At 43.5% G+C, this 12,954-nt stretch overlaps 1 protein-coding gene and 1 long non-coding RNA gene across 4 annotated transcripts in view; one reads left to right on the plus strand and one right to left on the minus strand.

The window, feature by feature from the left end:
* Positions 1 to 12,954, plus strand: part of LOC146520913 (uncharacterized) — a 214,401-nt gene that overhangs the window by 173,711 nt on the left and 27,736 nt on the right. The gene's annotated exons all lie outside the window — the stretch shown is intronic.
* Positions 1 to 12,954, minus strand: part of LOC146520919 (uncharacterized) — a 38,292-nt gene that overhangs the window by 4,828 nt on the left and 20,510 nt on the right. For 2 of the 3 annotated variants that reach the window (XM_085154214.1, XM_085154212.1), the window contains 8 exons: positions 8,276 to 8,707; positions 3,995 to 4,429; positions 2,485 to 2,919; positions 2,090 to 2,353; positions 1,753 to 2,004; positions 1,412 to 1,660; positions 1,077 to 1,334; positions 268 to 564 (listed from right to left, as the gene is read on the minus strand). In XM_085154214.1, coding sequence (XP_085010340.1) covers positions 268 to 564; positions 1,077 to 1,334; positions 1,412 to 1,660; positions 1,753 to 2,004; positions 2,090 to 2,353; positions 2,485 to 2,919; positions 3,995 to 4,429; positions 8,276 to 8,707 — 2,622 coding nt within the window. The remainder of the gene's footprint in view (positions 1 to 267; positions 565 to 1,076; positions 1,335 to 1,411; positions 1,661 to 1,752; positions 2,005 to 2,089; positions 2,354 to 2,484; positions 2,920 to 3,994; positions 4,430 to 8,275; positions 8,708 to 12,954) is intronic. The other variant, XM_085154215.1, reaches the window with a different exon arrangement.

Here is a 12,954-nt window from a genome sequence, read left to right on the forward strand (position 1 = left end):
CTACCTGAGGTTTCTGAGTGGTAACAACTTAGAAATTACCACATTATTACATTCTTGTTTCTGCCTTGTTACCTCACTATTACCACTTTATTACCGAGCTGTAATAGAAAGTGCTCCTGAAATAATAGTTTACAAACATTTTTTTGGCTTTAAATTAAATTTACTAAAGTTGATCGACAGAAAAATGCCGCTAGTGGTCAGAAGTACAGATCAGGTACGAGCCAAAGATCGATTTTAATGAAATAAATACAGACTGAAGTTTCTCACCTGAGCCGGACTCTGTTCAGAACAGGAAGCAGCAGGTCCAGCCCAAAGTCGTCCACCTCACAGTCTCTGAGGTCGAGCTGTGTCTCCTGGCTGCTGTGACCCAGGACGGTGGAGAGGGCCCAGCAGTCAGCAACCGTCAATCTCAAAGCTTCTCTCTGCTCCTCCTGTTCCAGGTCCATAAAGGAGGAGCAGGACAGATCCAGCCTGTGCTGCAGAGCCCTCTGCAGGCCTGCTGATGCCCACAGCTGGGCTGCAGCACAGCAGTGGACCAACCTCAGCAGCAAAGTCCTGTCAACACTTTAGAAAAGATACAAACCAGATTCACACCTGGTGCTTACATTCAATCTACTGAATCCTGACATTTTATACAGGAGTCCATCATCTGAACTGTACAGCCTGACTTTACACCCACAGTAATGAGGTCTGATCACAGCACAAGTCTGACCACCTAAAATGTGTCCTTTCCATTCAGATCCTGATTAGCACGACAGGCCTGATGTTTGATTTCAAAGAAACATCTGCAAAGTCGACCTTTGAAACTGTCAAAGCGCAGAAATGTAAAAATACACATCATTTTCCACGAACAGTGAAGCCAGTTATCCAAATACAGATCACATGCTAATATCATGCATGCATGGGATTCTAACTCTAGTCCACCCATCCATCCTACATGATCTGATTAATAAGCTCAGCTAATGTTCTACAATCCATCCGGTTTATAATACTTTTCATTAGCACCAAGCAGGCATTAAACCATTACCTCAGTGATGACGAGTGGTTATGTTGTTAAACCATCAGTAATGTCTGACCTGAGCTGAGACACTTTCTCCAGAGCAAACAGGAGAGACTCTGAGCTCTCTGCTGGTATGGAGGTCCACAGCAGGTTGAGTTTGACTCCATCACTGTGATGCAGGATGAAGAGCAGAGCTGAAAAGTCCACCGAGTCCAGCTGTGTGCAGGTCAGATTGATCACATGACACAGTGACCTCAGTAAAGCTGCTACACTGTGACTGCTGTGAGCTTCATGGATGTGTCTGATGGCAGATAACACAAAGCTGGGACTGGACCTGAAAGAATTCAGAGTGTTAACGCTGGCATGATGGACAACTCCAGTCACAGGATATTATTAAGATACAACACCAACCTTTGAAACACAATCCTGTCCAGGAAGGGCAGCAGATGGGAGATGTTTTCCTGTAAACAGCTGATCTTTGTCAGGTTGACTGTGATGGTCTGACCTGATGAGTGCTGTAAGAGAAAGTAAAGAACCTCCCAGGTCAGACAGCAGGAAGTCAGGTCTCCACCTACTTTACTGAAGAAACTCTGAGTCAGCTCCAGGTTCTGGACTTCATGAAGGAGGGCAGGAAGCTGCTGCAGGTTCTCATTCTTCACTCTGGAGAAGAATCACAGTAACATTCAAGAATACATTTGTTAAACACAGAAGAATCTGCTACTTTAAACATGATGTGACTTCAGACAGATTACCTGATACTCAGTGGGCCACGATGAAGCAGCAGCGCAGTGAGATGCTGAGGTGGGATGCAGAGCTCTGACAGGTCTAAGTGTCTGACTGTCCAGACCCTCAGCAGAGACGCAACACTACTGACAACTCTGAGCAACACTCTGTCTGACAGGAAGAAGCTTTCAGTGATGGAAAGCTTTTCAATGAGCAACGACTGAGAAACTCTGTCTGCTCTAACCCATCGAAGCAGCAGCAACACCACATCAGGGCTTAACCTGAGAGAGAAACAGGATATATTCAGGTAGAACACGTGTTCCCCTGAACAGAACAACACAATGATGATACCACAAAGACACTGACCTCAGACTTTTGATATTTGATGTATGTTTAAGAAGCAGCGAGGCTCCTCTGGTAGAGATCTTTCTGAGTTTGAGGCTGAGCTCCACGTTAGACCCACAGAGGCCAAGAACTCTCCCTACACAGCTGCAGGTACCCCTGGTTAACCATCCAGTCAAGGATAGGTTGTAATCAAGGAGCTGAAGCAGAGACGACAACTGCTGCACTTCCTGTTTGGACTTGACAGCAAAACATGAACAAACCCTTTGGAAGAAACCTGCATCACATCTGAAACAGGAAGAAACATGAACAAATGTAAAAACACAGGATTGAAGAAATCCAAGAAATGAAACATTTTGAACACCATGTTTCATGTTTCCTTTGAATACTGTCAGCTGTAAAGATGAATAATGATTTACCTGAGCTGTGAGATATAAGGCAGACACTGCAGCAAACTCCTCACTTCACTCTCTTCATGTGAGCAGCCTGTCAGCTCCACTTGTTTCTTCTCTGGTTGGAGTTTCAGCAGCTCCAGGAGGATGGAGGTCTTTCTCTCTGAGAGCTTTATGGACCAGACTGCAGGAGCTGACTGGAAAACTGACTGTAATGATGGAAGGACACTCAGACCTGTTTTAGTCTCACAGTCCTTCACATGGGAGTACAGATCCAACAGGAAGTCAAGACGATATTTGTCATTGGAATTAGAACGAAGAGGAAATGTCTGATAAGAGCAGACTGATGAGAGCATGTTGAGGATCTTCTCTCCTGTCCTCTGTTCTCTCTCTGCTGCTCCAGTGAAGAGATTCATCAAGAACTCAGTTTGACCTGAGAGATTTCCTGATGACTGACAGAAACTGGAAGAATGAGAAGGAAACACGATGTGATGATTTGATCTGAGCACAATCAACAGAAACAAGCAGCACTTACTGATACCATACTGATATCAACAGAGAGTTTTGAGATGTTGTAGATTTGTGACATTTCACGTGTTTCGAGTGTGTAGTCAGTGTGTTGTTGATGTTTTGTGTGTTAGTGAGGGCAGTAGCTAATGTCACAGTTGCTGACAAAAAGCCACCAAAGGCTACGGTGGCCCCTAAGAGACAAAGCACGTACAAACTTCAAAACACGTACAAACTCTGAAGCACGTAATATATAAGACATATTACAAGATGTAACACCTGCATATGTGTAACAACATGGCTTTGATTTTGCCAACACATTTGATTTTGATGTCACCGTAGCTCCACCCCTGGTGTCTTACTGTCTAAATGAGACTAACAGGCATAAATGTGCTCTTGTAAGCCAATTATAATTATACTTGTAATTAGAATTAGAATTACAAGAAGTACAAGCAGAAACTTTGAAACTCTATCTTCAAAATTTTTAGAGCTTTCTTACTGATAAAACCTCATTATGAACATTCAGACAACACAAAGTCTTTAAACAATAATGAAACGACAGAAAAGTTTGTTTCTCACTTTCTTCTATAGAAACTAGTTTGTTTACAGTTACAGTAAAACTGGACAGTCTGAGATACCAGAACTTAATTTTACACTTTGATTTCTTACAGTTTAAGTCCAAAGAGTCACACTGACAGATTTCTTTGTTTGTCACAGCAGCTTTTTCTTCATCATGGAGAAAAACAGATACATATGTCACTTCTTTACACTGACAGAAAGGAGAGTTTCACTTGTCCGGCCCACTGAAGGTCAAAGTGGGCTGTATGTGGCACCCCATGTAAACGGAGTGTGACTACCCCCGATTTAACCAAAAATGATAAAACAAATAAATAAAAATACGAGAGCAGAGTTTTATAAAAGTACAACTACTGATGAAATGATGAAACAAACCGTGATTGTTGAAGGTTGAAATCTTATTTGGAATCAAAGTGCAGTCACAGAAATAAGAGAGTGGATAACAATGATTTACCTGAGCTGTGAGATATAAGGCAGACACTGCAGCAAACTCCTCACTTCACTCTCTTCATGTGAGCAGCCTGTCAGCTCCACTTGTTTCTTCTCTGGTTGGAGTTTCAGCAGCTCCAGGAGGATGGAGGTCTTTCTCTCTGAGAGCTTTATGATCCAGACTGCAGGAGCTGACTGGAAAACTGACTGTAATGATGGAAGGACACTCAGACCTGTTTTAGTCTCACAGTCCTTCACATGGGAGTACAGATCCAACAGGAAGTCACTCTGATATTTGTCATTGGAATTAGAACGAAGAGGAAATGTCTGATAAGAGCAGACTGATGAGAGCATGTTGAGGATCTTCTCTTCTGTCCTCTGTTCTCTCTCTGCTGCTCCAGTGAAGAGATTCATCAAGAACTCAGTTTGACCTGAGAGATTTCCTGATGACTGACAGAAACTGGAAGAATGAGAAGGAAACACGATGTGATGATTTGATCTGAGCACAATGAATTGAAACAAGCAGCACTTACTGATACCATCCTAGAAATGTCTCAGATAAACATCTGCATCACTCTGAAACTTCTCGGATGAAGGTGAAACGTCTTCACGCAACTTAAAGAAGTCCAGACACTTTTCTTTCCAAGCTCCTTAGACTATGCAGCCAATCACACGTAAACACAGACTAAGCTCATACCATTATGTGAAAGAAGGAGGGGCCAGATGTTCCACAGACAGCAAGAGTGGTGGTACAGGCCAGGTATACAAAGGAAAGGCCCATTTAAATAGAACAGTGTCGGGAAAAAGTGAGAAAATGAGTGAAAACATAAAAGGAGCAACATCTGGTTTCATTTCAGTGAAGTTGGAGACTCACAGCTGAGTGCAGGATTTACAAAAGTAGGAGCTGATAAAGTGAAATCGTTGTAATTTTCAGACAGGTTGTAAACTTGTCCAGGCCTTAAACCTAATGTGTTTTTCTCCCCAGTACTAGTAAATGCACAAAAATAAGGTTTTTATGAAAACCCTGTAACAGCTTCCTTGAAAAAGAGTAAAGTTACAGTTCAGTATTGAATATAACACAATATAAACTCATACAAGTGTTTTTGAATGGCAGAGATGCAGAAATGTGTGCATGTAGCACAGAGTCATGGCTCAGTGTCTGACAGGTGCAGATCTACAGGGGTGACATGGGGTGGCATGTCCACCCCAAAAGAATCTCTTGCCACCCCAGTTTTGCACATCAAAATAACATAGCATTAACACTTTCAAAATAGCATTAAGACTTTGAGCTTAGCTATAATTAACACTGAATATAAATTCTAAAACTGAATATATTGCATAGTTCACACCCCACACGTCATTTCTTGTTGTCAGTAGAATTATATGATTGTGCCAGAGCACATTATGAATCAACACCAGACATCAAATTTCAGATTTCAGCACAGGTGGTTGGTTGTGTGGAATTAAGGTGAGTGTTATTGACCCTCTGGGGTCGACAGAAGCACAGCACCTCCAAATCACGTGAGTGATTTAAGCTCACATAGCAACAAGGTGCAGCCACGCTGAGTCTCTGTTACAACTTGAGTTGAAAGTTCGGACTTCACAGTAGGGCTGCCACAAAAGATTGTTTTGATAGTCGAACAGTCACCGATTATTTTTGCGATTAGTCGCCTAATCAGATCATCATCCATTGGACGTAAAACTACAGCTTGTTGCACCAGCAGCATCTGCTCTTATATAACTATCATTAGCTTACAGCTTTAAGTGTTTAAGGTGTGTGCTAACTAAAAATAAAGACAAGATGATAGTTTATTAAACTCCACCGACTTTAAAAAATTCAGCCATCTGCTCCTTGCTATCTAAAATATGACAGGACACCGGAGTAAATTCTCGAGCATCTCACACTTCTGATAATCAGCTGTCTGCTTGACGTTTATTCAGCTGTGTAAAAACTATAACTTTAATCTCAGCCAAATCGATTTACTCAGGAACAAATAAAATACTTAAAAAAGCCAAACAGTAACATTTTAAGTTATCTAAGTGACTTATATGTCATGTTTAACCTGAGTAGCAAAAGACCAAAAATCTCCAAAAATGTCAGAGCACTTTTGCAAATATGTGGTGTCTTGATAAACTGAGCAGATATTTGAGGTTTACACAGCTACATTGTTGCCAGAAAATATGTTAAAAGTTTATTTACGACTCAGAAAGAATAATAAGAGTAATATTAAAACTAAGTAGCTGCCGCCATTGTTGGAAACTGGAATTGGCAAGGCCGTGCTATGAATGCTGGGATAGGTTGGGCCACGAAGGACACATTTGTCGGCCGCATTTGGAGGAGTCTTTGAATTTGGACAGCCTTCATCGCATCGCTGTAATGTAATCAGCCTACAAATGCTTCCTCAGGAGGATGCGACCCCTGAATTTGGACACAGCTACGATACAGGACACAGCTTCTTCTTCTTCGGGGTTTAACGGCAGCTGCCATCCTTGTACATGCAGTGCTGCCATCTTCTGTTTCAGTCCGTTATTACACTCTTAAATCCTACTACTTATTCCTGCGTCTTTCAGGACCTTCCGAAGCGGGATTAATAAAGTATTTCTGATTCTGATTAGAAATGACGCGTCTTCTATCAAATTAGTCGTCCACGATTTTGATAGTCGATGTAATCGTGACTAGTCGAGTAATTGTGGCAGCCCTACTTCAAACTATATGCCAGATTTTAAATTTTATTGATAGGACACTATGATAAATAAACATACACACTGTTTTTTCCTGAATAATCTCGTCACGTTTAGTGCAGTTATAGAGTTTGTTTTCTAAGGACAGAGCAAAAAAAAGAAAAAATGAAAAAAATGCCACCTCTTTGTTTATTGGTGTTAGTGTACCATGTCTATCAATAAAACTTTATATGGCAACATGTGGGATTTGGTTGTTTAGGAAGAGGGGAAGTTTTGGGAGTGATGGTTGCAAGACAGAGTGGAAGAGAGAGAGAGTGAGTGATATCAACAGAGAGTTTTGAGATGTTGTAGATTTGTGACGTTTCACGTGTTTCGAGTGTGTAGTCAGTGTGTTGTTGATGTTTTGTTTTGTGTGTTAGTGAGGGCAGTAGCTAATGTCACAGTTGCTGACAAAAACCCACCAAAGGCTACGGTGGCCCCTAAGAGAAAAAGCACATACAAACTTCAAAACACGTACAAACTCTGAAGCACGTAATATATAAGACATATTACAAGATGTAACACCTGCATATGTGTAACAAAATGGCTTTGATTTTGCCAACACATTTGATTTTGATGTCACCGTAGCTCCACCCCTGGTGTCTGACTGTCTAAATGAGACTAACAGGCATAAATGTGCTCTTGTAAGCCAATTATAATTATACTTGTAATTAGAATTAGAATTACAAGAAGTACAAGCAGAAACTTTGAAACTCTATCTTCAAAATTTTTAGAGCTTTCTTACTGATAAAACCTCATTATGAACATTCAGACAACACAAAGTCCTTAAACAATAATGAAATGACAGAAAAGTTTGTTTCTCACTTTCTTCTATAGAAACTAGTTTGTTTACAGTTACAGTAAAACTGGACAGTCTGAGATACCAGAACTTAATTTTACACTTTGATTTCTTACAGTTTAAGTCCAAAGAGTCACACTGACAGATTTCTTTGTTTGTCACAGCAGCTTTTTCTTCATCATGGAGAAAAACAGATACATATGTCACTTCTTTACACTGACAGAAAGGAGAGTTTCACTTGTCCGGCCCACTGAAGGTCAAAGTGGGCTGTATGTGGCACCCCATGTAAACGGAGTGTGACTACCCCCGATTTAACCAAAAATTATAAAACAAAAGGACTGGTAAATGGACTGATTCTTATATAGCGCTTTTCTACTCTCTCGGAGTACTCAAAGTGCTCTATACAACATGCCACATTCACCCAATCACACCCATTCTCACAAGCACTCTATCTATACTTAGTGCTATTAACTACATTCACACACATTCATACTCCGATGGATGCATCGCAGAGCAACTTGGGGTTAGTATCTTGCCCAAGGACACTTGACATGCAGACTGGAGGAGCCAAGGATCGAACCACCAACCTTACGATCAGTAGGTGACCTGCTCTACCTCCTGAGCTACAGCCACCCCTTGGACCCCAATAAAAATACGAGAGCAGAGTTTTATAAAAGTACAACTACTGATGAAATGATGAAACAAACCGTGATTGTTGAAGGTTGAAATCTTATTTGGAATCAAAGTGCAGTCACAGAAATAAGAGAGTGGATAACAATGATTTACCTGAGCTGTGAGATATAAGGCAGACACTGCAGCAAACTCCTCACTTCACTCTCTTCATGTGAGCAGCCTGTCAGCTCCACTTGTTTCTTCTCTGGTTGGAGATTCAGCAGCTCCAGGAGGATGGAGGTCTTTCTCTCTGAGAGCTTTATGGACCAGACTGCAGGAGCTGAAAATACTGACTGTAATGATGGAAGGACACTCAGACCTGTTTTAGTCTCACAGTCCTTCACATGGGAGCACAGATCCAACAGGAAGTCACTCTGATATTTGTAATTGGAATTAGAACGAAGAGGAAATGTCTGATAAGAGCAGACTGATGAGAGCATGTTGAGGATCTTCTCTCCTGTCCTCTGGTCTCTCTCTGCTGCTCCAGTGAAGAGATTCATCAAGAACTCAGTTTGACCTGAGAGATTTCCTGATGACTGACGGAAACTGGAAGAATGAGAAGGAAACACGATGTGATGATTTGATCTGAGCACCATGAACAGAAACAAGCAGCACTCACTGATAAATCCTAGAAATGTCTCAGATAAACATCTGCATCACTCTGAAGCTTCCAGAGTTTCAGCAGCAATGATCAGCTCACATTTCTCTCTGGATTCACACTTTAGCATTTATGGAAATGATTACTTAAAGAAAAAAAACACAGTTAACGTTTTACAAGTCAGAGATGGAGTTCTTTTTACTATTTGATTCTAATTAAATATCATTTCATTACTGTCACACAAACATGTTTCACAGTGGAAACTGGTTCAGTAAGTCAGACAGTGAAGCTTTAAAAACAGCTGAACTTTCTCATTTTAATGTTCACAGGAGGAAACAAATCAAGTGCTAACAACAACTGAATAATAATAAGAAAACACTGAACCTTCATCATTAGTGAATTTACAACATTTAAATGAAATAAAGGATCAATGTGGATAAAACTAATGTGTCAATATAAAACCGATTACAGAGAAATATCATGTGAATACAGAAAATGTACTTATGTACTTCCAGCACCGCTCCGAGCTGGCAGCCAGTATCAGCAGAGTCCTTTTTTCTCTTTAATATATGTTTCTTTGTTGTTCTTGTTTCTCTATTGTGGACTGCTGTCCCCCACAATGGAGCTCAGAACTTTATGGACAATCCTGTTTTTTAATCACATTTTTTACGGCGTCTTTGTCCAGAGAGCGCGTGGAGGTCCAACCTCCCATTGTTTACAGCAGGGATCAGCTGTTAGCCCTCGGAGCCTCCGCTGCCCTGTCTACAGCCGAGCAAGCTAACATCCCCCACGAGGTGAGGAGGAAGAGACGCGGTACTCGGGCCGGGACCGGCATCGCAGTAAAGTTAGGAGCAGCGATTCCTTCTGTTATTATGGGGAATGTGAGATCTCTCCCCAATAAAGCAGACGAACTGGCAGCCCTTACCCGACATCAGAGGAGCTACAGGGAGTGCAGCCTGATGTGCTTCACAGAGTCGTGGCTAACTGCACTAACTCCGGACTCACACGTAAACATGGATGGTTTCCATCTGATCCGGGCCAACAAAACAACGGAGAGTGGTAAGAAGGGGGGGGGGGGGGTCTGGCTGTGTTTGTGAACGATAGATGGTGTAACTCTGGGCATTTATCTATCAAAGAGACGCTATGCTGTAAGGACATGGAGCTGCTAGCGGTTAGCATGAGACCGTACTATCTACCGCGAGAGTTTCCACACGTGATTATGATAGCTGTGTATGTCCCTCTGCTAGCGCTGCAGCAGCCTGTGAGGTCCTGCACACTGTAACCAGCAGACTCCAAACACAGCACCCTCAGGCCCTTTTCCTGATCTCTGGGGACTTTAATCACATCTCCCTGTCCTCCACTCTCCCCACCTTCACCCAGTACGTCACCTGCTACACCAGAGACAATAAAACGTTGGACTTATTGTATGCTAACACCAAGGAGGCATACAGCTCATCACCTGAGGAGACAAACAGGAGCTGAGAGTTGTTCACAAGAAGCTGAAATGGAAGACAAGGCAAGGAAAGGATAACTACAGGAGGAAGATGGAAGAGCAGCTGCAACAGGACAACATCAGAGGGGTTTGGAACAGCCTGGAGACAATCTCAGGACAAAAACCAACCCCCCAGGCTGCAGGAGACCTGGGTGGGTGAATGACCTAAATAAATATTTTAATAGGTTTGATCAACCCCACCCCTCCCCCAGCACCGTCTTTCCCTCATCTTTTAGGACTGCCTGTCCTTCATCTCAGGACTTCACACCTCTCAGCTCCCAGCCAACACATCCACCCCCGGCTTCTGTGGACTCCAACATACACCCCCTCCCCTGAAACCCCCTCTCTCCATCTCAGCACTTCAAGTGAGGAACGAGCTTTGCAAGATCAAGGTGCGGAAGGCTGCAGGTCCAGATGGCGTCAGCTCCAGGCTCCTGAGATGCTGCGCAGATGAACTGTGTGGCATCCTAGGTTATCTGTTCAACCTGAGCCTGTCACTGGGGAAAGTACCACAGCTGTGGAAGACCTCCTGTGTGGTACCGGTACCAAAGACCTCCCAACCCAAGGACCTCAGCAGCTACAGGCCAGTAGCCTGTAGCTACTGTAGTAGACTACTACTACTACTACTACTGTAGTAGGCATCACATCTGATGAAGACCCTCGAGAGGTTGGTTCTAAACCATCTGCGCCCCCTGGTGAGGTCTTCATTGGATCCGCTGCAGTTTGCTTACCAGCCTGGCATTGGGGTGGAGGACGCCATCATCTACCTCCTGCACCGAGCTCTGACTCACCTGGAGAAGCCTGGAAGCTCTGTGAGGATCATGTTCTTTGATTTCTCCAGTGCCACCATCCAGCCACGACTTCTGAGAGACAAGCTGGAGCTATCAGGAGTGGACCACCACATGTCCCAGTGGATACTGGACTACCTCACAGAACGTCCACAGTATGTGAGGACACAGGGCTGTGTCTCTGACACGCTGGTCTGCAGTACGGGGGCCCCACAGGGAACTGTGCTGGCACCGTTCCTCTTCACCCTCTACACTGCAGACTTCTCCATCAACTCTCTACGCTGCCACCTACAGAAGTTCTCTGACGACTCTGCCACAGTCGGCCTCATCACAGGTGAGGAGCCTCCGCTGCCCTGCCTACCGCCGAGCAAGCTAACATCCCCCACGAGGTGAGGAGGAAGAGACGCGGTACTCGGGCCGGGATCGGGCGTCGCAGTAAAGTCTGATCAATGCCGGGAAAACCAAGGAGCTGGTGGTGGACTTCCGGAGACGCAGACCCACCACACTGACACCGGTGAACATCCAGGGAGTGGACATTGAGATAGTGGACTCTTATAGGTACATGGGTGTTCACCTGAATAATAAACTGGAGCCACAACACTGATGCTGTTTACAGGAAGGGTCAGAGCAGACTCTACCTGCTGAGGCAGCTGAGGTCATTTGGAGTCCAGGGAGCGCTTTTAAAGACCTTCTATGACTCTGTGGTGACATCTGTCATTTTTTACAGTGTAGTATGTTGGAGCAGCAGTTTATCGGCAGCTGGACAAAGTCTCCCACCCCATGCATGTAGATGTTGCTGCAGAGCTGCTTCAGTGACAGACTGCTGCATCCTCGATGCATGAAGGAGCGTTTCTGCAGGTCCTTCCTCCCTGCAGCTGTCAGACTGTACAATCTGAACTGCTCCCAACAAACATAGATGTTTACATCAGTGCTGTAACAACTTCTACTGTTATAACTGCTGTTACAGCCCTAGCTGGGCCTCCTGATACTGCCCTTGTGTGGGCGTGGTGTTTTTCTCCGCCTCCTCCTTTCTTGCCACTCCTACCCCCTCTGTTTCTCTCACTCTCCTCTCTCCCTGGGGCACAGCTGCTCTTGGTTAGCCTCGTTTGCCACCTGAATCCAGTCAGCAATCACCTCTGAGGCTATTTAAACTGGGGATGAGCTGTGAGCAGGGTGGTTTTTCTCTGGTGTTCCCACGTGGGGTGTTCTCTACTGTCTCTGCTTTGTGTTCTTGGGGTGTAGTTGGGGTGAAGTGTGGAGTTGTGGAAACAGTATAGCTGCTTTACGTGAGTAGTGTGGGCTGGTGGGCTTTGGCAGCAGTAAAGCCAGCTGCTGTTAGTGACAGGGTGAGCTTGTGGGCCCCTGCAAGTGCCTCCTCGTGGTGTGGAGTTTTTGTTTGGTTGTTGTGTTCTTTGTTGTTGCAACCTTTTTCCCTTTTTCCAAGTGTTATTGGTAAAACGGCGTTGCCGGCTCTTTATGTTAAGATTATCTATAATAAAGACTATTTTATTTACTAAAAACACCTGTATGTTTCCCTCTCATTCTGTTCTGGACTCATTTGTTACTGGTCCCCTCACTCGCATGCCTAGACCCCTTCGGGGGGACGTAACAACTGCACATTACTTTTCTCAGCTTGTATATTATTGAAAGTTACATATCTACTTTTTAATGCACAGGTACAATAAACAATCTGCACTTTTCTAATTATTCTAAATATTCTTAACTATTTAAACATCTTTCAGTATCCTGCTCTGTGTGCACACTATGTGTACGCTAATTTTAACAACTGTACTCTGCTCTGGAAACTATTGTCCATGATGTAAATATGTAAAAATTGTGTTTCTGTTCTGTCTGTATATGTGTGTTTTTGCTGCTGATACAACCAAATTTCCCCTTGTGGGACAATTAAAGGATT

The sequence above is a fragment of the Neolamprologus multifasciatus genome, chromosome 3, assembly GCF_963576455.1.
Source record: "Neolamprologus multifasciatus chromosome 3, fNeoMul1.2, whole genome shotgun sequence".
Taxonomy (NCBI): Eukaryota; Metazoa; Chordata; class Actinopteri; order Cichliformes; family Cichlidae; genus Neolamprologus; species Neolamprologus multifasciatus.